This window comes from Bos mutus, chromosome 3 (assembly GCF_027580195.1).
Source record: "Bos mutus isolate GX-2022 chromosome 3, NWIPB_WYAK_1.1, whole genome shotgun sequence".
Taxonomy (NCBI): domain Eukaryota; kingdom Metazoa; phylum Chordata; class Mammalia; order Artiodactyla; family Bovidae; genus Bos; species Bos mutus.
The window spans coordinates 110,898,264-110,925,342 of record NC_091619.1 but is presented as its reverse complement, the minus strand read 5'-3'; the positions used below and the strand labels follow the sequence as shown (position 1 = coordinate 110,925,342).

The 27,079-nt window shown below is 51.2% G+C and overlaps 1 protein-coding gene across 3 annotated transcripts in view; it reads right to left on the bottom strand.

Moving 5' to 3' along the window:
• DGKD (diacylglycerol kinase delta) overlaps window positions 1–27,079 on the bottom strand; it is a 109,395-nt gene that overhangs the window by 29,526 nt on the left and 52,790 nt on the right. For 2 of the 3 annotated variants that reach the window (XM_070368518.1, XM_070368519.1), the window contains exons 4-8: window positions 3,175–3,279; window positions 1,951–2,083; window positions 1,070–1,176; window positions 585–710; window positions 394–496 (exon numbers count right to left, since the gene is read on the bottom strand). In XM_070368518.1, coding sequence (XP_070224619.1) covers window positions 394–496; window positions 585–710; window positions 1,070–1,176; window positions 1,951–2,083; window positions 3,175–3,279 — 574 coding nt within the window. Of the gene's footprint in view, window positions 1–393; window positions 497–584; window positions 711–1,069; window positions 1,177–1,950; window positions 2,084–3,174; window positions 3,280–15,183; window positions 15,382–27,079 lie in introns of those variants that run through there. The other variant, XM_070368520.1, reaches the window with a different exon arrangement.

Here is a 27,079-nt window from a genome sequence, read left to right as displayed (position 1 = left end):
ACACGCCCCGCGCCCACTAGCAGCTGTTACTACGCACCCTCACGGACCACCCGGTGGGGGGCTGGGAGAGCATGGGACAGGTGTCACCTACTAAACGGAGACCAGCTGACGGGCGGCCCACACCAAGACAGAGGAGGGCCTCACGCTCGGTGCCTACTCAGTAGCCAATGGACCCGCCACGTCTGGGTAAGGAATCTGGGCCGCGAGTCCAAGGTGCCCAGCAGCCTGCCATCAGGACCCTGTTCACCAGCACCTCCCCCTACAGCGGCTGGGTCTGACCTCTGTCCGACCACATTTCAACATCACCAACATAACCAGTTCCAGAGCCGGGAGGAGAGGGCCCGGAGAAGGCAATCCGAGGAAACGGCTGAGACAGGAGAGCACAGTACCCACCATCGGAATCGATGCTGTTGAGCGCGGTGGGCGGGATGACCGACACTTTGCACAGGCCCAGCGGGCACTTGGTCACCAGGGAGTCTTTACACGCCGTGTGAACCTGCAACGGGCACCTGCTCGTCACAGGGGGCGCCGGCCCCCTCCCGCCCCCAGGACCCTCCTGGCCCCGCTGCGGCAGGCGCTCTCACCATGGCCTTGCACCAGAGGCAGCGCCAGTCCTGAAGGCGCAGCACACTGCCGCACGTCTTGTCACACACCGTGCACTTGGCACTCACAGGCAGGTTCCCCTCCAGCCACTGGTGCGGCATGGCGATCTGCGAGCCACACAGAGACACGCGCTGGGGCGGGGGGGCGCCAGGGTGTCCCCGCAACCTCCACGCGAGCCAAGCTTCCTCCTCGGCAACAGTGCTCCGAAACGGCTTCGGCCGAGCCATTCTTCCCCACGAGGAGGTGGGGTGCAGTCTGCAGAGGCTGCCCACACCTCTGCTCCCCCTGCCGGGCACCCACAACTCCCAGGGACTGGACAGGGCTCGGGACGCCCGGATGCCAGGAGGACCAATGCAGAGGGAACCCTGTCCCCCTTCCCCTGGAGCAGGAGAACTGAGCCCAGGCAGGAGCCAGGGGGCCTCTCAGCCCAGCACGAGAGGGGCCACACAGGGTCCCCCAGGCGTACCCCATCCTCGTCCTCGATGATGTCCTTCCCGATGGAGGCCAGCGTGGTCCACTTGCAGTTACTGGTCGCACGCACAGCGCAGCGCTTGTGGGCCTTGAACTTACACACTGGGAGAGGATGAGCATGTCAGTCCGGTGCCGAGGCTGCAGTCCAGGGTGAGCGGCCCTGCTCTCCTGGCCAAGGTGGGTGCAGCGTGGACGCTCAGTTCCCGTCTAAGCGCAGCCACCAGCCTGCGTGCACATCGCTCACGGGGAGACCAGGTGGCCAGCCTGCCCAGGGTCAGCAGGCTCTCTGGTCAGGGCCAGAGAGTGAGCAGCTCGGGCTTCGTGGCCCCCACAGCACGAAGGTTTGCGTGGCCACACTTCATGCACAGAAACTGACGACACTTAAGGGTCACGTGATTTTTCTGTGTCACACCACAGTTGCCTTCTTTCGGTACTTTTCAACCTTTAAAAGTTGTGAAAGCCCTTCTTAAGGTCACCAGCTGTCTGTGATCATGCAGCAGGTGGGCACTGGGCCTTGGGCCACGGCTCTCCTCTCCCTCTCCCACCCGAGCCCTGCACCCCTGCCCTCTGGTTTGGAAGACATGGCCCCAGACAGGGCTGCAGCTGCACTGTGGCCGCGAGACGGTTAAATCTCTTTTCCCTCTGCGTCCTTCACACTTCCTCTTTGTGTCTCGATGCTACCAATTCCCTCTTTTCACCTTGTTCCGTCACTGCAAAAAATCCTTTACCCAGACTCCTGCATGGGCACAGTAAACAAGGGCGGCCTCACACAGGCCCCTTGACGCTGCCCTGACCACAAGTGACTACGCTTGGACCCCGAGGGCGCCTCACATCACATCCCGGGGCCCCTCCCGGCGGCAGACACACCGCCCGTACCTTCACAGGACAGTCCATGGGATGTGACCCCGGACAGGGCCTCGCGGCACACGTTGCAGTAGGTGGGCCTTGCATGCGAGCAGGCGTACCAGTTGTGCGTCCCTGAGAAGTGGTCCATGCTGTACTGGGTGGGCTGCAGTAATGGGGGCCAAAGATGGTGAATGTGAGGCGCCCCTCTGACCTTCCCGAATGTGGTAACTTGGACGAGGTTCAACAAGAAATCAGACGGGGTCACCAGCTGACACCCCACAGGTAGAGCCATGAGCCTTAACCTTCAAGGAGCACCTGAGACAGTGAGCCGCAGACCAGACAGGCCCGCGTGGGCAACGCTGGGACTGTGCACTCGGTGGGGAGGGTGACAGGGGAGGGTGATGGGGGGAGGGTGACAGGGAGAAGGTGACGGGGTCAAAGGTGGAGGGTGACGGGGGTGACGGGTGGAGGGTGACAGGGGGAGGGTGATGGGGGTGACGGGCGGAGGCCAATGGGGGTGGTGGGGGAGGGTGACAGGGGAGGGTGATGGGGGGGTGACGGGAGGGTGACCGGGGTGACAGGCGGAGGGTGACAGGCGGGTGAAGGGAGAGGGTGACGGGCGGAGGGTGACAGGGGCAGGGTGACGGGGGTGACAGGGGCAGGGTGACGGGAGGAGGCCGATGGGGGTGACAGGGGAGGGTGATGGGGGTGACAGGGAGGCCGACGGGGGTGATGGGGGAGGGTGACGGGGTGACGGGCAGAGGGTGACGGGGGTAGGGTGACGGGGGTGACGGGGCGGAGGGTGACAGGGGAGGGTAACAGGGGGTGACGGGGGTGACAGGGAGGGTGACGGGGGAGGCCAATGGGGGGTGACAGGGGAGGATGACGGGGGTGATGGGGTAGGTGACAGGGGGTGACGGGAGGGTGATGGGCGGAGGGTGATGGGGCGGGTGACGGGGAGGCAGACGGGGGTGACAGGGTTGAGGAGAGGGTGACGGGGGTAGGCCAACGGGGGGGGTGACAGGGGGAGGGTGATGGGGGTGACAGGGAGGGTGACGGGGAGGCCGACGGGGTGATGGGGGAGAGGGTGACGGGAGGAGGGTAACCGGGGGGAGGGTGACGGGGGGTGACGGGCAGAGGGTGACAGGGGGGAGGGTAACGGGGTGACGGGGGGTGACAGGGGGTGACACTGACCGGGGGGGGGGTGACAGGGCGGAGGGTGACCGGGGGGTGACGGGGGCGCTCTCCTCTCACCTCAAAGTGCTCCCTGCTCTGCACCGTCTTCAGGGCTGCAATCCAGTCTTCCATCTCCTTCCTGTTATCTGCACACAGGATGAGCTTCCTACATGGAGTGATGACCTAGAGAAACAGGAAACATGCAAGGTGTCCGCAGGCCAACAGCAGGTGCTGGCAGCTGTGGAAACTTTCCAAAATGTTCTGAAAAGTTTCAAAACTTTCACTGTATCCTTTCTTTTTTTTCATGAGAAAGTACTGTTTCATTTGGGTAGTCAATGGACCAGAATATAAAAAGATTATCCTTGGTTATTAAAAGTCAGTAACAATCTCAAATCAGAAAGACAATCAAATTTAGATACATATTCAACAAAGAGCAACATAAGTGAACATTTACCAGCTATTTACTACTTAGACTGATAACCAGCCACAGGCAACTTTTTTTTCAAAGGAAAAGAAAACCAAGTTTCCATTGCTCCAAGGAGCTAAGGAGCTGACCACCCAGCACTTGAACAGTTTAGGGAAGTCTGACCCACAGTTACTGCAGGAAGTTCCTGTGCATTTCAAACATATCATACATAAATGTCCTTTTGAAAAAACCTGTTGGGACTTGCCAATGGTTAAGAATCCACCTGTCAATGCAGGAGACTCGGGTTTGATCCCTGATCTGGGAAGACCCCAGCTGCCGCAGACCAGTTAAGCCGTGAGCCACAACTATTGAGTCTGTGCTCTAGACCCTGGGAGCCACAACTCCTGAAGCCCACACACCCTCCAGCCCACGCTCTGCAACGAGAGAAGCCATTGCAAAGAGCAGCCTGCACACTAGAGAGGAGCCCCCACTCGCCACAACCAGAGAAAAGCCTGTGTAGCCACAAAGACCCAGAACAGCCAAAAATAAAGTTACTGTAAAAACCCTTTAACATGTGACAACAGAACCACCACCAGCTACTACAGTCAGGCCTGATAATTTTAAGGGAAATGAGGTCACGAACCTAAAAGCTATCAACAAAAGAAAAGTAAATCTGTGACATATAGAGACTTTATAAATAAGCAGAAAAAAGCTGTGAACTTGCATTTCACTGAAGAGGTGCAAAATGGCTAATAAAAGGATGAAAAGATGCTTAATCACTCTCGTCACTGGGGAACACAGATGAAAAGAGCACACTGTTTCTAACAGATTGGCATGGTTGTTAAAAATGCTAATTCAGTCGTTGGAAAAGGTGTGAGAGGAAAGAGTGCAGAGCACACACCTTTTAGAGAGAATGTTGACAATGTCTACCAAAATTTGAAAAATCAAAACCTTTTACCTAACTTTTTTTATATTGCTATAAAACATCTACATGGTCCTAAAGTCGAGCTGACAAAATAAGGCACAGATTTTGTGTGTCCCCTCATCGTGCTTCAGAGAAGGCAATGGCACCCCACTCCAGTACTCTTGCCTGGAAAATCCCATGGACAGAGGAGCCTGGTGGGCTGCAGTCCATAGGGTCGCTAAGAGTCAGACACGACTGAGCGACTTCACTTTCACTTTTCACTTTCATGCATTGGAGAAGGAAATGGCAACCCACGCCAGTGTTCTTGCCTGGAGAATCCCAGGGACAGGGGAGCCTGGTGGGCTACCGTCTGTGGGGTCGCACAGAGTCGGACACGACTGAAGGGACTTAGCAGCAGCAGCAGCATCCTGCTTCCCTCCCTCCCCCAAAGGCAGCATTGAAAATAAATAAGGTATGGTTTATCCTCCCATTTCCTTCAAATACATGTATATATTTAATATTTTCTTTTCATAACAGTAGCATACCAGAGACATGTTTGTACACTCTGACTTTTTAATTTAATCACAATTGGCCTACGAACAGCACAGGTTTGAACTGCAAATCTCCACTCATAGGCAGATTTTTTTTCCCCCCAAACATCGAAAATACTCCATGAGCAGCGGCTGGCTGAATCCACAGGTGCGAACCTTGGCTGGGGCAGAACCAGGGTCAAGGGAGGTCGACTATAAATGACACGTGGGTTTCCAGCTGCAGGGAGGGTCAGTGCCCCTGACCTTTGCACTGTCTGCCAAAGGTCAACTGCGGGCATCCAGGCCAGCACTCCTCAGCACCAGCCGCGGACTCTTGACTGTCTCCCCAGCTGCACAGCAGGCACTCCACCGCACTGAAATACTCGAGTCTGCTCAACCAGTCCCACTTATGGCAAGTCTCTGATACTGAAAATTCTTTGCTATTTCAATCGGCACCACAACCAACACCCTTTGCGTGGATCTTTTCATATTTTTGCTCGGGTATTCTTGGAATAAATTCCAAGAAGTATAACCACCCTGACAAAGAATAAATGCATGTGTAATTTTGCTGCTGTTGCCAAATTTCCCTCCGTGGGGGTTGCACCATTTTGCCTTCCCACCAGCAGGGCTGGGAAAATGGCTGCTTCCTTGTGGATTCACCAATAAAGTCTGTTATTTAACTTCTGGATGTCTGCCCATGTTAGAGCTTTAATTTATATTAGAAAGATCCAATTTAGGAACACCCAGCTTAAGTTATTAGATGATCGTGTTTCTGGCTCAAAACATTTAGAAACAGTATTTTATAGATTATCTCCTCGGTGATTTCCATAAACTACCTACACAACTTAATCACAGCAGGATGTAATTAGAACCAGGTCACAAACGCACGGTGCTGTTCATTCTTTCACGGCCAGGGTAACCACGATGACGCCTCGTAGGGACCAGGCGGGTGTAAGAAGTCAGCCCAGGAGAGGGCAGGGGAGACGGAAGGACAGACACTGAAGCCCAGAGCAGCAGGCTCTCCTGGCCTTGGGCGGTGGGAGCCTCTCTCTTTCCTGGAGGCTCAGTGGGCGGCCTGTGCCCCTCCCAGCAGATGCCAGCCCAGTGTCTGCTCTAGACGGGGGGCTCCCAAGGCCAGGACAGGCAAGATGCCTACCGAGCCCAAACCTGCACTGGGGGAGAGACAGACAAACCAGAAAACACGTCAGACGCTGAGAGAGCCACGAAAGAGGAAGTGGATCGGGTGCAAGGGGGCTGGTGGGTGTTCTGGATGGGGTGTCCGGGAAGGTCATGGCAGCCTGCTGACTGCTGATGGCCTGGGGTCACTGCATAAGGAATTTCCACCAGTGAGCATCTGCCTATGAAACCTCAGCAAACACTTATTATTCACTCCAGCGTGAGCTTTCATACTTGCACTTTTTATGAGCAGAATAAGTGCAGTTACAAAAAGACAATACCTTTATTTTGTATAACTCAGGGGTTATATTAGGAGTTACCATGAAACTTTCAGAAGAGAACAAGAGTTTTTTTATGCCCATTCTATTTTAGGGCTTGTCCAACAGATCAATGTCCAAGCATCTGGTTCTCAGCCTGCTTTTTTTTTTTTAAACTCCTGTGTATGTTTGAAGATGCCTCAGACAGAACCTCACCTGGCCACTGGCTATTTGGGAAATGTTTCTCTTCTGGAAAAAGGGGGATGCCAGAAGCCACCTGCCGTGGTTGTCAAGGGACTGTGCTTAGTCACTCAGTCGTGTCCGACTCTTTGTGACCCCATGGACTGTAGCCTGCCAGGCTCCTCTGTCCAAGGTGATTCTCCAGGCAAGAATACTAGAGTGGGTTGCCATGCCCTCCTTCAGGGGATCTTCCCAACCCAGGGATCAAACCCAGGTCTCCCGCACTGCAGGCGACTTCTTTGCCATCTGCATCACCAGGGAAGCCCTAGAATACAGGAATGGGTAGCCTATCCCTGCTCCAGGGGATCTTCCCAACTCAGGAATCGAACCGGGTCTCCTGCATTGCAGGCGGAGTCTTCACCAGCTGAGCTATCGGGGAAGCCAACGGGGCCACACGTGCTCGGGACCCAGAAGGGGCCGGACCCGTGGTGTTGAGGACGTGCCCTGGTCTGAAGCCCTGCGAGATGTGTGACTTAGAGCAACTGCCACCCCTCCCTGGGTCTCCACGTACTCATCTGAACACAGAGGCCATTAAAGGAGCCGTCACGTCCTAGCACTGCTGTGGGGTGTGGGGCGGGAGGCCTCATACACAAACACTCCACCACTGTACTCGTAACAGGCCTGCCCTGGGCACAACCCAAGTGCCCTCCCTGCCTGGGTAAAGTGGATAAACCAAATGCGGTCTATTAGAACCATGGACACTGCAGAGCGAGGGGGACGGTCCACCCGGAGCCGCACAAAATAAAGCTTTACGATGCTGAAAGAAGCCACATGGCAAAAACATTTATACCTTTCATATAATTTCATTATGCATATACAAACCTTTTATTTTTTTTTAAGTAAAACTAACCTGAAGGGTCAGAAGCTAGCTGCCTGGGGAGAAGGGCACAAAAGAGAGCCCCTGGGAGCTGCTAACATTCTGTTTCTTGATCTGGAACATTCACCAAGCTCTACACTGTGGGAACTCCCTGGCGGTCCAGTGGCTAGAACTCCACACTTACACTGCAGGCGCACAAGTCTGATCCCTGGCTGGGGAACTAAGATCCCACATGCTGCGAGGCATGGCCAAAAGGGAAAAAGAGAAGATAAAGCTGTATGCTGTGATCGGGGCATTTTTCCATATGAAGGCTACATTTTGGTAAAAAGAGTATAAAACTTGGAATAAAGTTAACTGCATAACTGAATCAAAAGAAAAATGGCATGGCTACCCAGACCCCTGGACAGTGTGTTTAGAAAACTAAATGTACAAGAGGGAGGCAGAAGACGGAAGGTGCAAATAAATATGAGACACTGGCAGAACTATATTAAAACAGTGGATGGACCTTAAACACAGGAAAAAATGGTCAGCCTTACTCATAAGATAAATGCAAATTAAAATTATACGATACTTTTTTTACCTACAAGATTCACAGAGATCACAAGTTTGATAACGTGTCTCATTCACTGAGGTGTAAATAACAACTCCTAGGGGGCCTGGTCCCAGGTGGCACTAGTGGTAAAGAACCCACCTGCCATGCAGGAGACATGAGAGACGTGGGTTCGATCCCTGGGTTGGGAAGATCCACTGGAGGAGGGCATGGCAGCCCACTCCAGTATCCTTGCCTGGAGAATCCCACGGACAGCAGAGCCTGGCGGGCTACAGTCCACGGGGTCACAGAGACTCAGACACAACTGAGCAACTGAGCACACAAAATGCTGACTGGAAAGCACATACGTGGAGCACACAGGGGGAAATCTAGCAGACTTTGAAGTATATATACATCTTTGTCATAGAAAAAGTGCTCCTACAGAGATGTCTTCATGAGCCTGACACACAACACATACAAAGTTATTCATGAAAGTTCACTGTAAAGACAAAAGAACAACTCAGATACTGATCAAGGTATGACCGGCAGGAAGCTGGCACCTTCATATATCAGAGACCACACAACCCCAAATACACTGACGCTACTCACTCTTCATGTACTTACACGGAACAACCTCTAAGATACACTGTTAAATGCTCAAAGCAAGTTGCAGGCATAACATGGGTGCAGGGGGAAAAGTAACCTAGTCACCTCTGGGAGGGGACCTCTGAAGGGCTGAGAAACTCACTTTATACCTTTTCATCATTTTGATCTCTATACCATGTGCATGTACTAATTATAATTATTTTTAAAATAAAGCCTTACATTTACATTAATAATATATGGTAGGATTCCCAGGCGGTGCTAGTGGTAAAAAATCCGCCTGCCAATGAAGGAGACATAAGACATGTGGGTTCAATCGCTGGGTTGGGAAGATCCCCTGGAGAAGGAAATGGTAACCCATGCCAGTATTCCTGCCTGGAGAATCCCAAGGACAGAGGAGCTTGTCGGGCTACAGTCCATGGGGCTGCAGAGAGTCGGACACAACTGAGCAACCAAGCACAATAATACACGGTAGACAAAAAAAAAAAACAACTACTTTTTGTTTTTTCCCTTATTAATTTTTGTTTCCATCCTTTCAGACAAATGATCTTCCTGGAAATATGAGAAAATACTAGATACTCCAAATGAGTCTAAGACACCCAAGCCAGGCAAATATCTTCCAATGCCCTGGGGAGAATTAGCCGAGGACTCCTAAACCCAGGTGTGACCGACCACTGAGAAATCATGGAGAAAAAGGAGACGTGCTGGAAACACACAGACAGGATGTCTCGGTGGAGAAGGTGGACACCTGAGTTACACACACAGGAGCGGACAGGACAGGGAGGCAACCAAGAGGATGTCAGTGCCAACTCCCCGGGAAGGCGCTCGGCGGTGCTGGCAAAGCTGCCGGGTGCTGACAGGTGTCTGCCTGCTCCCGCGTGCCCCCCACAGGCTGCAGGAGGCACCAGGAGGGGGACCTGAGGTCGGCCCCAAGTCCCGCAGGTAACGAGGCAGGGGCCAGGACCCCAGGTCCCCGGGCAGGCTGGCTCAGGCCGGCTCCCAACCCCAATGGTCAGTGGCTCCGCACTTGGATTCCAGGCAAGATTGCCCCGTGAGCGGTGCCAGGAACGGAGGAGCTGAATGTGGGGAAGGAGCTGGCAGTCGCCACAAGTTCTGCTCGGCTCACTGGGAACAGGCCGCGTCTGGCGCACTGCGCTTCCTTTCTGGCAGGAACGCCGGCCAGGAGGGTCAGCCCAAGGATCGTGCGGACGTTTCCCTGAGTCACCTGGCCGCGCCCCCTCCCACTCCCACCAGGTCTCCCAAGGGTTCAAAGCAGAGGGTGGAGAAATGCGATCTGGGGGACAATGATGGGCGGCCCATGATTCACCTGCAAAGGCCTGTCGAGCAGTTTGCAACCGCAGGCCTGGCTGTGCTGCTCATCCGTAAGTGAGACCTCAAATGACAAAAAGACTGCGCTCCTGTGTGCTCTGCCATGCTGCAACTAAGGCCAAACCAAACACCCTCAGCAGTAAGCCACGTGTGCCCCGGAGCCTGGGATGGGCCCGAGGCCGCAACACGCAGGGCGGCCGCCAGGACGGACACGCAGGCCGGGTCGTCAGACCTCACAGACCCAAAAACAACCACAATGACCAGCAGACCTCTGATCCGGGAAGGTGGCTAGACCTACTTTTCCTCTTCCCTCTGGTTTCTTGTTGTTCAGTCGCTAGGTCGTGGCCAACTCTTTGCAACCCCATGGACTGCAGCAAGCCAAGCTTTCCTGTCCTTCACTCTCTTGGATTTTGCTCCAACTCATGTTCATTGAGTCGGTGATACCATCCAACCATCTCACCCTCTGTTTGCCCACTTCTCCTCTAGCTAGGTACAGCTAAAATCCTGAACTTAGATATAAAAAATTTTGCAAAGGGTGGAGAGAAGAGGGCCTGAGGGATGACAAGGCACTGAGTTCTCGGGGGTCTCTGTTTGCCCCTGACATCCTAGACAGGGCATTGAGGAAGCCCAGCCAGAAATACTGGTGAGGACAGAAAGAATTTAAAGCTCACCAGAAGCCCACCCTCTCCAGTCATGGCCCCAGGGAAGAGGAGCCTAACCGGGCAGAATCCACAGTAGGGGAGCAGCCAATAACCACTGGACTCCAGCCAAACGGAAACAACTGGGGCACCCACGCCCACCTCCTCAGGCAGCACTAATTAAGGCTCCAGCACCTGCCACGTGCTGTCCAGAGAAGACCAAGCAGGCAAATAAGCACAGAAAAGGGCCCCAACATCAACAGCCGTTCCAGAAATGCTGATCAAAACCACAGCATGACTATACACCTATCAGAATGGACAAAGTTAAAAAGGGACAACACCAAATGCTGGAGATGTGGAGAAACGGACCCGTGTTGTTGGCGGGGATACACGACCACTCTGGGAAACAATGTGATGGTTTCTTTAAAAACCAAACATGAAGCTACAAGACAACCCAGCGATTACACTTGGGCATTTTTCCAAAGACGTGAAGACCTGTGTTCACACAAAAACCTGTCCATGAATGTTTACAGCAGCTTTGTTCATAACCACCCAAACCTGGAAAGAAGCCAGATGCCCTTGGGTGGTGAATGATTAAACCCACGGTGGTACGCCCATTCCATGGAACACCACTCCACTGTGACAGTCCAAAAAGAAACTACCACACAGCCCCCTGGGGGCATCTCCAAGGAGCTCTGCTGGGTGAGAAAAGCCAACTCTGAGAGGTTACCTGCTACCCGACCCCATTCACAGAACACTTGAGATAACAAAATCACAGACATGAACAACAGCCTGGAGGTCACCCGGGGTGAAGGCGGGCAGCGGGTGTGGCTGTAAGGGACCACCAGGGATCCCTGTGGAGACAGAGGCCTGGCTCTTGACCCACCATCGCCAGGAGGCTGTGACGTTTTGCTACAGTTTTGCAAGATGTTACCAATGAATGGAACTGGATAAAACAATGGATATCTGCATTATTTCACTTCCATGTGAATCTGAAAAGATCTCCAAAGATTTAATTAAAAGTAAGTAACCACAATCAACATTTTCTAGTAACTAACATGTTTAAATGAAATGTCAAACATTCAGAACCATACTGTGTTTCTTAAGAACTGTAGTGTAAGTGGACTCAGCACAGGTTAAAAGGATACTCTTCTCTTGCTGAAGTCCTGTATTTGTAGGACTCATGAGATTCAACCTGACTTGCCAAGGAAATATGTGGACACGCCCTGGGTACACCATCTCTAAGAATGCCAAATTGGGTCCTCCCCACGTGACAGGAGGGTCACAGGGCGTGCCCTTTTCCGGTTGCGACACGTGGCCTGGTAGTCGCACCTGCACGAGTCAGAGCCCCGGAAATGGCAGGACTCGCTCCTGCACACACCATGGCTTGGGAACTCAGTGAAGCCCTATCTTATGTCAGCCACAAACCTCCGGTCCTGCCCACAAACGGCACTGCACTTCCTGGGGGACCGGCCCCAGCGCCCCTCCCACAGCAGGTGTGCTCTGGGAGCAACCAGGAACATCACCCAGACAAGCTGCCCCCAGCTCCAGATTCACAGGGCCCAGTGCCCACCAACAGGTCCACGCACAGACCGAGACACCTCCTCTCGCCAACTGCCCCCCACTCCCCCTCCTCCTCTCCCCCGAGGCCTCAACCGCCCCTCCCCTCCTACACCCAACCCTCATCTCCAGGCTCCAAATTCTTCCTTTCCTCTGAGAAATAAATTCAAGCAGTCCTCCATGTGAACAGACAGACAAGATGCTTGTTCCCTGGAGCTGACATTCAAATTCAGACGGGAAACCAATACTGTGATAAAGAAGTAAATTACCTAACGCAGAGTGTAGTACTGGTGGTGAATCTATGGGAAGAGGAGACCGACCAGAAAAAGGAGGTCAGGGAGGGGACTGAGGTGGGCCTCACTGGAAAAGACTGGAAGGTGTGGGAGAGAAGTGCCTGAAGCAGGAGCACGGCTGCGGGCTGGGGCCAGTGAGCTGGGGCGAGGCCCCGGGGTCCCGAGCACCCTGTGGGCGCCTGTTACAGAGTTCTGGCTTTTGCTCCCAGTTAAACGGGGGGGTGCACAGAGCTTATGAGCAGAAGGCTGACCCCTGACTTGGGTTGAAAAGCATCATTCTGGTTGCTGTACTGAAAACTGGGCGTAGGAGGCAGGGCAGAAGTCAGGGAAGCCTAAGGGAAGGTGCTCAGCAACCCCATCAAGGGGCGGAAGCGGCTGGACTCTCACCCTCCCTGTGGGCCCTGACAGAGCCAGCAGGGGCCCCTGGAGCAGCCGGGGAGGTGAGTGGCCATCTCGGGATGGGGAAGGCTGCAGGCTGGCTCTGCAGCTGGCAGGGGAGGGGCAGAAGTTCAATTCTGGACGTGCTGGGGTTTGGGTATCTATCAAAATCTTGACCGTGCACAGTATTTTATCTCACCCATGAGGTTTTGTCACCTTGCCATCAGCCCAGCTACATTAAAAAAAAAAAAAAAAAAATGGTGAGTTGCTTAAAAAAATTAAAGTTTTGCAGAACAATTTGACAATACCTCATCAAGCTAAAGACACACACACCTGGCAATTCTGCCCTTAGAAGCAAACTCGAGAGAAATGCATGCTGTGTGCCCAGCAAGACGAGCAGAAGACTGCTCCCAGCAGCACTGCCTGTAGCACTGAGATCTGGGAAAACAAGTCAGCAGTGGGACACGTCACCCACCAATCCCCAACGCCAGCCACAAAACTAACCCTGGAGCACTGTGAGCCTCAACTCACTGTACTTGTGAAAAGTTCTGAGGCTCACATCCCGCCCCCTGGAAATTCTGGTTTAATTCTAGAGATCAGGAATCTGTCATTTTAAACCTTGAACCCCTTAACTAAAGGTGAATGAGTCCACGTGGATAAAACTGAACCATGATGCTGAGTGAGGAAAAGCAAGCTGCAGGAGATGTGTAGTGCAATACCATTTATCAAAAATGTTTAAACTGGCGCAACTATACTGTGTACTGTTTATATCAGCACTAAGGTAAAGAAAGTATCAAAAACACAAAAACAAACGACAGGTGTGGTGCCCGACCTCAGGGGAGGGAGGGAGGGAGGAACAGGACGACAAAGGGCACACAGAGGGCTCCACGGACACTCAGAGCGCCTCTTTCTCCGGCTGGGGCACGGACAGAGTTGTTCAAGTTACTTTTTGAATGCTTGAAATATTCAACAATTTTTTTAAAAGTTCAATCTCTTGGCACAAAAGTGTGCTCAAATACGCAGGCCAGAACTAGAGATGCACACTATGTTTTGTATCTGTATAGCAGTTACACTTACACAATGTGTACAATTTACTGTCCTTCCAGTTTACAGTAGAAATTTACAGTTTGCCTTGTGAGTTATAGCTTGGCCTTACAGAAGGGAATGGGTCAACCTGAAACCACGCCTGCAGACGGACTCTGCTGGTAAAACCCGGGCACCACTGGGAGCCTGAGCTTGGCAGGCGTGCGCTCCTTCTCTCGGCGCGCAGAACGCCCCCCTCTGGCGCGCGTGGCAGTCACACGCCCGCGCTTCTGCGCCTGCCATGCGTCTCACGACAGACACAACTGTTCCTAATTTGCCTCTCAAATCTCTCATCCCAGAGTAGATATCCGAGTCCTAAAAGAGCTGGCTGAGTGTGTGAAAATAAAGTTGACGCTTTATGAAGGGAGAACGGGGGAGGCGCTGGCAGGGCCGCTCAGAAGGAAGCTTTTGGAGCCCAGCAGAGAGACTTCTCTCCCAGCACACCCCGCGCCAACCACCGGGAGCTCCCGTCAGACCCAGAACCTTCCTTTGGGAGCGTTCTCAGAGCCACCGAGGAGCTCGTCCTATTGCTCAAAGGACAAGCCAGCTCCCTCAGCTCAGGACAGAGGAACGAGAGGTGCGGACAGAGGGCCACAGGGCAGGGCGGTCACAACAGACCAAGACATCTGAGGGCCACTGTCCCCCACAGGCTCGACTTCCCAGCCTCAGGGTGACCCCCGGTGACTGCTGTCAGCGTCCCCAGCTGTCTCCTGTGGTCCTCCAGCAGGAAGGACTGATCCCAAGGCCGCCACAGGTCAGGGCAGGTGAGGGGACCATGAGCGCCAAGGGCTGGCTTCCGGGCTGCTCCCCCATGTGATGGCATAGTCAGGGCAGACCCCTGGGCACATGGCGGGACATCCAGCAGCCCAGGTGGACACCTGGTCAACACGTGCCTGAAGCACCATCTGACAGGACTGGGCAAAAATCCCCCACACCTATGGTCCTAGGAATGAGGACTGGGCGCCGCTCCCCACCCCCGGGCAGACTGCCTGAGGCTCCTCTGTGCTTGGGGACCTGCGTGAAGTTTCTCCTCTGACAAAGCTCTGACAATGGAAATTCAGACAATGGAAATTCATCACCAAGATGTGTATCTGATGTGCGGGCTTTCTAACCTGGCCAGGGGGTGACCAGAGAGCGCTTCTAGCCCGTGGGTGAAGTCACACCATCAAGCCCGGGGCTTTTAAAATCCCAGCCTTCCACTTCTAAGAAACAGAAGACACAAACCAGCCCTCTAGAGGTACTGACAACAACCTACAACTCATCCCACTTCACTTTAAATCCTTGTAACTTCTTCCCCACACAGCTTCCCACAGCCTCGTCACTCACCACTCCTGGAACTCTCACCTGCTGCTCTTCCAACTTTCAGAACGTTTGCCAACTGCTCAGAGTGGGTCAGAATCGAAGTGGCTCAGCAAAAAAAAAAACAAAACTCAGGTTCTAAAGCCGATGGGCAAGAACCTGCGGGTCACTGCAGTAGACCAGAGACAGGGAGCAGCCATCAGCACGACGCAGTTCAGCCACCAACCAAAAGAAGAACTGAGGGACCGTGTCCACGGGATTAGGAACCTGGAAATACTCAGCTAAATATAGCTCCCCGGGCCGCAGGGCTGGGAAAGGTGGCCGAGAATAAGCATCTGGGCACTCGGTCATCTCTGTCACTTCCTGTTACTCACGTCCTGCTGTTCCGATGTTACCCGAGACGCTGGGCTCAACACACACATCCCCACCTGGAAGCCCCCGGAGACACAGGCCATTCACAACAGCTGGGATGTGCGTCGACAACGGACTTCCTCACACAGTGTCGTATGAAACACAAAAATAGACACCGTGGCGCAAACAAGCTCCTGGGGGGGCGCTGAGGGAAAGCAGTGGGGACACCGGCCCAGACCCCCAAGGTCCCCACCACGCCGCCCCCGGAGAGGAACTGGCCCGACGCCGACAGGACCCCTTCCTCCCCGAAGCGGCACCTTGCCTTGCGGGTGGAGGGCAGCTGCCTCGGGGCAGCATTGGGGGCACAGAGGGGTCCCCACCACCACTGCCATTCAACCTGCCCAGGGGCCCGCGGCATCCAGTGAGAGCCAGCACCTTCTGCCAGGCCCACCGCCCGACCCTCCTGGGGACACTGGCCAGGGGACCACACGGGACGCCCAGGCAGGCAGCAAAGCCAAGCGGGCCACAGAGCCAAGGCACAGGGCACCTATCGGAAGGCTGAGTTTTCAAAAGAAACAAAAAGTAAAGGGAAGCAAAATGTAAAAGTTATGCCTAAAACTGAAATCTGATGAAAGTATTTCAAGTTACTCATCTATTCAGTATTTCAGCACTGCCTCACTGGCTGTGGAATGTGTTCAAAGTGAGGGAAACCTTAGAGATTAGTGGTAGCCCTGAGCAGGGTGGCAGAGGCAGAGAGCTGTCGGGGGGAGGGGTGTCATCACTCACAGAGGGCACCCAGGGGTGGGGGTAGAGCGCCAGAGGCAGGAAACGGGAGACCGGCGGGCAGAACGCAAAAGACAAAACGACAAGATCTAACATGGTTCCAACAGAAGAATGTTAGAAACAGCCGAAAACTCCGAACAAAAACTGGGCAGTGGTGAAATACATATATCAGGACGCTTTGTACAATGGAACACCACTCAGTCAGTTTCTAAAAGGACGATGAAATACTAGACAAACAAACAAAAAGGGACAGTGAGAAGGTACGTTTATGCATTATGTTATGAACAGGTATGTTCATAATATAACAAATGTTAAAAGGTTACAAATTAATAGGCATAACTGATTCCGCTTTTTGTACACACTGTTGTTGTTGTTAAGTCACTAAGTTGTGTCCAACATTTTCGCCCACCAGGCTCCTCTGTCAATGGGATTTCCCAGGCAAGAATATTGGAGTGGGCTGTCATTTCCTTCTCCAGGGGAATCTTCCCAACCCAGGGACCCAACCCGTGTCTCCTGCATTGGCAGGTGGATTCTTTACCATTGAGCCACCAGGGAAGCCCCAAAAGTGTATGTACTCATAGTCATAGAAAAACGCCTACAATCCGTGTCTGCATCAACATCTCTGAGCCTCAGCACACCCTGGGCCCGGTATGTCTTTGTCACAGGACGGACCCCACAGAGCTGCGGGGTGTTGGCGAGCACCCACGGACACACCAGGGGCACACCCTCAACAACCGCCCCCCGCTCCTCACTGTCATGGGCCAAAACGGCTCCGACTGCCGAATGTCCTTCTGTGGGCAAACATCTCCTTCGACTCCTGAATCCGCCCCGCGCCCCCTGTGTCTGAGAACCACAGGTCTCCATAATGGTGTTTGCATCTATGATCTCAGTGATAAGACTACTGAGTGCTTTTTGTTTGTTTTGGTTATGTGTGCTTATTTATAAAGAATGGGTTATTTGCATAAAAAACTGAATAAAAGAATGATCGCAGCACTGGTAAAGCACTGCAGGTATTTTTCCTATAATGCAAAATTAAGTTGCAGAAAATTCTCATATTCTGCAAAAGTGCACAATAAAAACACTAAGTCTCCTGGGAAAGGATGAGCTGGGGAGGACCGCTCAGAACCTATGCGGTGCTGCAGCCGAGCACTAAGAGCACAGCAGACAGTCCTGACGGACTTTAAAGCACAGGAGGAACTACAACAGTCAACGCAGAACCTAATGTTTCCAAAACAATGATTCGTGCAGGCAAACTGCTGCCGCTGCGTTGAGGAGCCTGCACGATGCACGGGGGCCGAGGAGCCAGCATGACACGCAGAGAGGAGCCTGCACGCCACACAGAGAGGAGCCTGCACGACGCACAGGGGCCAGGCTCCGAAGAGCGACCTGCAGGCCTCACACGCAGGGCCACGTGCTTCCCAGCCGCCCGAGCCCTGCTGCTGGTGACCCGGGCTTTCTGCTGCGGGGTCAGGGCCGCGCGCCTGCCTGGCCGCCCGAGTCCTGCTGCCAGTGGCCTGGGCTTTCTGCTGCGGGGTCAGTACTCGGTTTGTTAGAGAAACACCCCACAGCAGAAAGGACCATGACTGCATCCCCCTCTTGGCCACCACACAGGAGGAACAATTAGTTCAAAAGTCATTAGTTCAAACACCTAGAACTATTATCATCCAAGTGATAATGAACTCTAAGCAAAGGGTCCTGGCAACGGATCCTGAGGGGCTGAGCGGACAGAGGGAGCAGAAGGGGAACACCTGGGCAATCTAACCTGGCAGCCACCATGTGCCACAATTTACCTGTTTCCTTTGGGACTGCCGCTGTTCAGTAGCTAAGTGGTGTCGGATTCTTTGCAACCCCACGCGCTGCAGCACGCCAGGCTTCCCTGTCTTTTGCTATTTCCTGAAATTGGCTCACACTCATGTCCACTGCGTCGGGGATGCAATCCAACCATCTCGTTCTCTGGGATTATTTGATGATAAATCTGCATATACTCAGGTGCATCCAGAGTAACCTTACAGCTAGCAACTATGGAGGGGAGGGGAGGCTAAGGGTGGGGAGGGGAGGGGACTCATATGCAACCTCTACGGGCCAAGGTCTGCCTGCCACGCACTTCTCTCATCACCGAAGGTCAAGCTAGTCAGGCTGTCACACTTCTGAGAGTAAAGTGGCCTGAGGTCAGACCACCTCCTCTGCTGAGTCACCAGGGGTCTGACCTTGGGACAAAGTCTTGTGCACACCTTGACTGATGAGCTGATTTCAGGCTGTCTGTTCGTTAAGTAAACTGCGGACCAGCTACCAGGCAGCATGCCATGCAGCCAGAAAACAAACAAAACACCACAGAAATAAACAAGGTTTACAAAAATTTATAAAAGGGCATATTTGTATTGCACTTCTGTGTTAAAGAAAAAAAAAATACATATTTAAAGGGCAGGACACACACACACAGCCCATAAAATTAGAAGTTAACATTTCAGGTTTTTTCCCTTTTCCTTCTGTTATTTTCCAAAGTGTCTACAGTAAACAGGTATTTTGTAAATTATCTATGCTTCTTTTTTTTCCTACAAAACCAACATCTGGGACAAAAATTACTAGCTGCCTACACAACTAGCATTTTCAGTTCTTCCTCACAAGTGGACTGAGCGGCTCCCGATGGCTCCGAGATAACAGAGCACACCCACCCCCGGCCCCCTGAGCTGCGGACACAACACAGGCACAAGCTCATGTGCTGGGGGAGCCTCCGGGAAAGCCCCTGGGGATGACACAGCTGCAGCCCCTGCCCGCCTGCTCCCTGCAGCCCCTGCACAGGTATCTGGCCCCTGGAAGGGGCCCCGAGACCCTGCTGACTGTGCTTTCCAAAAAGAGAAAAACAAACTTCTGCCTTATTTAAACCACTGTCACCTGGGTTTTCAGTTAAACACACCAAACCTGATCTGAATTAAGATGGCATATCCATCATCCCACAGAGAAGAAAACCAGGCACGGCGACTGAGCCTTCTTTGTGCTCCAGGTAAAGAACCTGCTTTACTTGGTTAAGAACTGAAGACTCTCCACTCAATCGGCAGCAGCATCTGGCAGGCCTGATTTAACAGAGGACAGTCAGGAAGAAATAACAGCACCACGGACCAAACATGAGACGTCAGACGGGGCTGGGCAGACTGCGGCCTGCCTCCTGTTCTTCAAATAAAGTTTTATTAGAACACAGCCACACCTGCTCTTTACGCCTCAGGCTGCGGCAAACAGCCGTAGAGACCCAACAGCCGGCAAGGCCTAAAGTCCTAGGCCCTTCAGAGAAATTTGCTAACCTCAGACATATGTCATTCCATATAGCTTAGGAGGAATATGAAGAGAACTCACTAACTATAAACAGATAAGCAAAAAGGACAAACTACACAGCTCAGGGAACTATATCCAATACCCTGTAACAGCCTATGAGAGCAAAGACCTGAAAAAGATCGCGTATGTATATATGCATAGACGAACCACTTTTGCTGGACACCTGAAACTAACAAAGCGTTATAAATCAACTGTACTTCAGGTTTAAAAAAAAAAGACTTTGGTGTGGCGGTGTCAAATGCAATTTGCTGCATAGAAGACGGAATTTTCACCTTGTCCCTTTTCTGACTCTGGTTCCTTCAGGGAGGGTCCTGGCTCTGTTCCCAAAGGAGTCCAGAGAGCCTGGCAGGTAGTCTTCACCCAACAGTCAATGACAGAACGGAACGCTTCCCCAAACATGAAAGGCCACCTCTGAAAACCGTGTGTGCGTCCCCGAACTTGCCAACAATTTAGGATGAAAACCTTACAAAGTGAAAACCACCACGATACTACACACTTCTGCGGGGCTCCCCTGGTGGCGCCGAACCTGCCTGCCAAGGCAGGGGACACAGGTTTGACCCCTGGTCCGGGAAGACCCACCTGCCGCGAAGCAACTAAGCCGGTGGGCCACAACTACGGAGCCCACGCGCCGCACCGACTGGAGCCCTCGAGCCTGGCTCTGCGCCTGCAGGCTGTGTGGCCCTGGGCAGCCGTCCCCCACATGTGACAGGGGCTGGAACAGATGGCTGTCCAGCTGCTCTGCAAGGAGAAGCCCGTGCACCGCAACTCCAGGGCAGCCCTGTGCGCCCCAAGTGGGCAAGGCCGCGTGGAACAAGAAGGACCCAGCATAGCCGAAAACAGATAAATATAAATAAATAAATCTTTAAAAAAGAAACAAATAAAAAAACAATACATATGTCCACATGACTCCTCCAACGCATCCTCCCCTGCCCCACATGGACTCTCTCAATGCAGTCCCCACTGTGGCCTGAGGACCCCCAGGCTCTCCAACCTCACCGAGACTCAGTCTGGGGGCTAAAGAGCCTGGGGAAAAGACGACACCTCATGCTGACTGCTCTTCGGTCTTGCTCCTGGCAAAGCACTAGGCTAGCAGGAACAAGTCTTTCCAGCCCCTCCCCAACCCCCCCACCCCACCCTTGGGAGAGGGCCTCACCACTACCCACCAGGCAACGAAAGGGGTGGTAACTCCTTCCCCCAAAACTGAGTCTAAGGAAAACATCTTCAGACATGCTAACACTGCGTTAAAGAAGCCACCACCACCATGTGAAGGTTTCAGGTCTGAAGGTGTGAAGCAGGCTGGAGGAGGAGACAAGATGGGGATGGCTGGATATGAGCTGCTGTGCCCGCAGCTCAGTCGTCACGTGGTCCTGCTTGGGTTTGGCCGGAAGGTGGGGTGCGCATGACTGGATAGCCACCAGTTCTAACTCCATGTCTCACGTGGGGGATGGCTGCCCAGAAGGGGCAGGTGGCTTCCCAGGGCCACACAGCTAGTAGGAGGCAGAGCCAGGGCCAGTTGAGACATACCCAGAAGACAGCTGGCCACACACTGTGTCCAGGGCAATCGTGGCCCATGGAGCACCCTCCTGGAGGGAGGGAAGGAGTGCCTACCCAGCCTCGGGGTCTGGGGGAATCTGTGTGCTGGCACGTGGACCCGGCGCTCTTAATTACCACGGGAGGCTGCTGCCATCCGGCCTGCGCCCAGGAAGGAGACAGACAGGCCTCTGAGAAGCACAGCGGCTGTTCTCAGCTCCCGGTGCTGGGGGAGCCCTGGCTCCCACACCCACATCTGCTGCTGCACTGCAGGTGCACACAGACAGGGAGTGGGCACCAGCCCCCCTCCCGGATGCCAGGGACCTGAATGGAGGACACACGCCTCCTCAGAGAGGCCCAGGCCGATCTCCTGCCTCCTCGCACACCCTGCCTGACAGCCTGCACTGGGTGCAGGGCTCTCGCTGGGAGGCAGTCCATGGAAGGGCATCTCGGGCACATCCCAGCCAGGCAGGTAACCCACAGGCAAGGTAGCTTTCGGGATAACACCCCTCACCAATAACCACGCCGCCCCTCCTAGCTTTAACAGTTCACCCCTGTCCTCTGACCAAGCTTTCTGTACTCCTCTGGTATATCAAGTATATTAAAAAAAAAAAAAAATGAAAAGACATAACCCCAACCACAGGATTTAACATTTAAAAAAAAAGAAAGAAAAAGGCTGAGGATAGTTCTTCCCCCTGCAAGCCCTGACTCAGAGGGTCTGCCTACCAGGGCAGTGGACAGCCGTGGCGAGAGGGCAAGGCATGAGGGTTGGCCAAAGCCAGCTGGCCTAGACTAGGGAGCCACCTCCCTCTGTCATGACACAGCTGTGACACAGTCCCACGCGGATGGAGGAGAGAGGAGATTTCCAGAGATGTCGAGGGATGGAGACAGGGCCAACAACAAACTGATCAACCCAACAGATATTTCCGGAACACCTACTTGGTGCCAGCATGACTCAGGGGGCTGGAATGAAGACAGTCGGCAAGCCCAGGACACCCCCCATCTCAAGGAGTTCACACCCCTCCCTCCAATACAGAGAAAACCCTGGGCGGAAGGAGTGAGGACGCTGTCGATGGAGACAAGAAACACAGAAGTCTGAAGGGCCTGTGTCCATTTAACAATTTATTATCAAAATTTTCAAGTTATTAATCAAAAACCTTCCCAAATAGAAAAATCCGTACTGAGTTTCACTGGTCAATTCCAGCAAAAAATTAAGAAAGAAGTGGGCTTCTCTGGTGGCTCAGATGGTAAAGCATCTGCCTGCAATGTGGGAGACCTAGATTTGATCCCTGGGTCCGGAAGATCCCCTGAAGAAGGAAATGGCAACCCACTCCAGTACTCTTGCATGGAAAATTCCATGCATGGAGGAGCCTGGTAGGCTAGAGTCCATGGGGTTTGCAAAGAGTCAGACACGACTGAGTGACTTCACTAACACCAAACTGGATCAGAAAAAGAGGCAGGAACAAAGATCCCCACTGTTTGATAATGCGAGCTAAAATGTTTTATAAAACCAGCTTACTCTAAGTGCCAAACTTGACCAAAAAAAAAAAAATTACAGATCAGGATCTCTCATGGATATCTTAGATCCAAAAGTCCCTAACAATATAAAAGCAAACTGAATCTAATCATTAAGTAAAAGGATAACATATCATGAGGAAATAGGCTTTATGCCAGGAATACAAGGTTGGTTTAACATTCGAAAATCAATTTCATTTGTCTTTTTAACAAAATGAAGAAGAAAATTCATATGATCACTTCAACAGATACCAAAAAAGCATCTGACAAAATTCAGCACCCATTCATAATAAAAATCCTCAACAAACAAGAAAATCCTCACACTGATGAAGGCTACCCACAAAAAGTCTACAGCTAACATACTCGACGGTGAAGTGCTAAGCTGCTGTTAATACTGGAAGAAAGGAAAGGATTTCTACTTTCACTACTTTTATTCAACATTATACTCGCAGTCTGCACTTCTGCAATGAGACAAGAAGAAGAAATATAAGGCAGCTGGAACAGAAAGAAGTCAAGCTGTCCCACTCTGTAGATGATATGACTATTTATACAGAGACTTCTGGGGAATCTACAAAACAACTCAATTCAGTTCAGTCGCTCAGCTGTGTCCGACTCTTTGCGACCCCATGAATCACAGCACACCAGGCCTCCCTGTCCATCACCAACTCCCAGAGTTCATGCAAACTCATGTCCATCGAGTCGGTGATGCCATCCAGCCATCTCATCCTCTGTCGGCCCCTTTTCCTCCTGCCCCCAATCCCTCCCAGTATCAGAGTCTTTTCCAATGAGTCAACTCTTCGCATGAGGTGGCCAAAGTATTGGAGTTTCAGCTTCAGCATCAGTCCTTCCAATGAACACCCAGGACTGATCTCCTTTAGGATGGACTGGTTGGATCTCCTTGTAACTACTAGAACTATTAAGTTATTTTCCAAGATCACGAGACCCACTGTTTGCAGCAAACAACTGGAAAATATTTCTACTTCATTTAATAGGCACAAAAAACAGACTATGTAGAAATTAATCTAAGAAAAGATATTAAAGGTATCCACAATGAAAACTATAAAATTTTGCTGGGAGAAATTAATGATCTAAATAAATACCAAGACATACGACAATCATCGGTAAACTCAGTGTTATTAAGACATGAGCTCTCTCCAAAATGAACTTACAGATTCAATGCAATCTCAGTCAAGATTCCAGCAGGCCCTTTTAAAATAGAAACTGACCAGTTAATTTTTACTTATATTAAAAATGTAAAAGTTTTATAATAACCAAAGCAATTTTAAGAAAGAAAAAGAGTTAAGAGGGCTTGCCCTGATTTCAACACTTACTGTAAAGTAATAGTAATAAAATAAAGTATGGAATTAGGATAGGGGCAGACATAGATCAATGGAACAGAATAGAAAATCTGGAGATAAATTTACAAATATATAGTCAACTGACTTGACAAAGGTGTGAAGGTAATTCAATGTGGAAAGGAAAGTCCCTTTAACAAATGCAGTTGGAACAACTGAACATCCATATGGGCGAAAAATGAACATCAACTCTTTACCTCACATTATACATTAAAATTTAACCATAAATCGTAACTGTAAAACCTAAAACTGCAAAACTTTCCGAAGAAAATCTTTGCAATGCCGCAGTAAAAAATGGTTTCTTGGATAGGACACGAGAATGAACCATAAAGAAAAAAACTGATCAACTCAATTTCACCAAAAAGACTCCACTCTTCTAAAGACGCTATTAAGAAAAAGGCAGTATGACCAGGAAAAGCATTCACAACACATATATCACAAACTAATATCCAGAATATATAAAGAGCTCTTACAACTCAGTAATAAGACAGGTCAATGCAAAAATGGACAGATGATTCTACCATACATTTCACAAAAAGACATACAAATAGTCTATAAGCACATGAAGAGATGCCGACATCACCTGTCGTCAGGGGAAGACAAACTAAAACCACAGTGAGATACTACTGTGCATCTGTTAGCATGTGTAAAACAAAAGACGAGCACACCAAGTGCTGGAGAGGTGGGAGCAACCGGAACCCTCAGGCAGTGCTGGCGAGAATGTGACGTTCCAAGCACTCAGGAAACATAACACCTACTATATGACCCAGCAATTCTGATACTTAGGCATTTACACAAGGAAAATGAAAACACAAGTCCACACAAAGATTTGTATATTAATGCTCGCGGCAGCTTTGATCGCGATACCTCCAAGCTGGAAAGTGCTCGAACGGCCACCACAGGTAAACGGATCAACAAATCGGGGGTACAAATTATGATACACCCAACATGGAAAACTTCAAAACTGTTATGTTAACCAAGCCAAAGAAGCCAGACAGTAAGGGGGAAATATATACATATATATATACACACACACACACACACACACACACATACATACATAAAATGTCATTATTCAATTAAGGAAACTTTCAGGGGGATGGAAACGTTTGTTACCCTGTGCTGTCACTTTCAACAGAGCGGGGTGTGTGTGTGTGTGTGTGTGTGTGTGTGTGCGTGCGTGCGTGCATGTGCGTAACAAACTCATCAAGCTGTACCCTTTAAACAGTGCAGTTCATTGAACAGCAATTAAGATTCAACTAAGCTATAAAAAGTTTTAATGCTGATCTATCTCAGGGCACTTGACAGGGTGAACCTTTCTCTGAATGACTAGATGACCACAGAGTTCATCATCCAAGCCAGGAAATTTTCTGCAAATCAAAGTGGGTGCTAAAAATAATTAACGGCTGTTAAATCATCTACAACCGGGTGTGTCAACTGGCAGTGACAGGGAAGCCAGCACTTACAGCTTTGGGAACAACAAATACCCAATCTACTCCTTGGTGTGATTAGATAACCTCGTGCATATAGTAATCTGTAAAGCTCACTCCTCAGAGGACAGAGCGCCAAGCTGGCGACAGCCTCAAGGGTCAGCTCTCCCAGACCCTTCTTTTCCAGTCAAGGAAGCAATCCTGGTTTTTTCAGTGTCAGGGACCGCAAAGATGTCAAGGTTCCTGCCTCACGGTCAGTATCCCTTCAGTCCCTCCAAAGGTGAGGAGGGAGCCGCCTCCACTTCTGTTTTCCAAATGTCCAATCACTCTGAGTCGCCATGATTAGGCCTTTGCAGACAGAGGACAATTCAGAAGCAGAGCAGACAGTGCCCAGACACCTGCCGCTTTTCTAACGCAACTGCAGCCTGGGTGGAGGTGAGCCCGTGTGCCCCTGAGCGGTTCAGCGAAGGCGGTTCCCCGCCTTGCCCGAGCCCCTCTACTCCTGGCTGCCTCTTGAGGTTTAGCTAAACGTCCTGTAAGAACTAGGACAGCAGTTCAGGATCACGTGTTTCTTTTTGAGTTTACATTTCAAACCAGGTGCTTCGTCTGTGAAAGAAGAGGGGTTACTGAGTCAAAAACCAGCACCGCCTCCCCACCACCAAGCAGGGAATTCTCTTAACTTGATAAAAAGTTGTTTCAAGACAATAAAAAGATCCCACTACTCTATGTGCTCTGAAACAACAGATTATTCTAGAACAGAAAAGAAAGATTAAAAAAAAAATTATACCCTACAGAATGTACCATTTTCCTAACTTTCAAGAAAAAAAAAAACATACATACAGGACTCGGCTTGATCATATCCTTAGACATTTACCAAATATTTACAAAACCTAGACATTTACCTGAACATTTACTAAAGAATATCAGGTAAAGAAAGACTAAAATTATTAATTTCTTGGACAACCTAAGAAAAATCCAATGAATCTATGTTACCCTCCCCACTATTTCTTTTTTCAAAGAACTCTTTGCAAAAGTCCTAGAGTCAAACTACAGTCTCTCAACTGTCCTTTGTTTCGTCTGTCACTTGTAAACAAAGACAATCAGAAGTGTTAACAATGACACACACCTATATACACAACCGTACACACACACATACCACACATACACACACACACCCCCCAACAGTATTGTGAAAACAGCTTAAATTTCATAAATGCAACTCCTACTCAATAATAACACACAGCCCAGGCAAGTAACAGCGTCCGCTTCCACCCTCAATTCTAAATATATTTGACAGACACCACAATTAGTTCCACCGCTCACCAGCCAGGCTTCCAGAAGACAGTGTTCTTTCTTGGTGCCTGCTTGGAGCACCTGTAAGAACTAAGCGCTGAGCTCTCACGTGGAGTACCCAGCTCTTTGGACCATCGGTGTCACAGAGCAGGTGCTGCCTTCAGCAAAACCCCACACTTAGCAAACACACAGCCACCAATTTGGCTCAAAGCCGCTTCTTCCTGCTTCTTGAAACTGAGAACAGAGTGGATTATAAAGCACGGGGTTCACTAGAGTAGCTTCCGCCTGCAGCTGTTCTCCTAGCCCTGCTCCACCATCTAAGGCATGTTCTAACAATCAGAGGCACTTCATTCACTA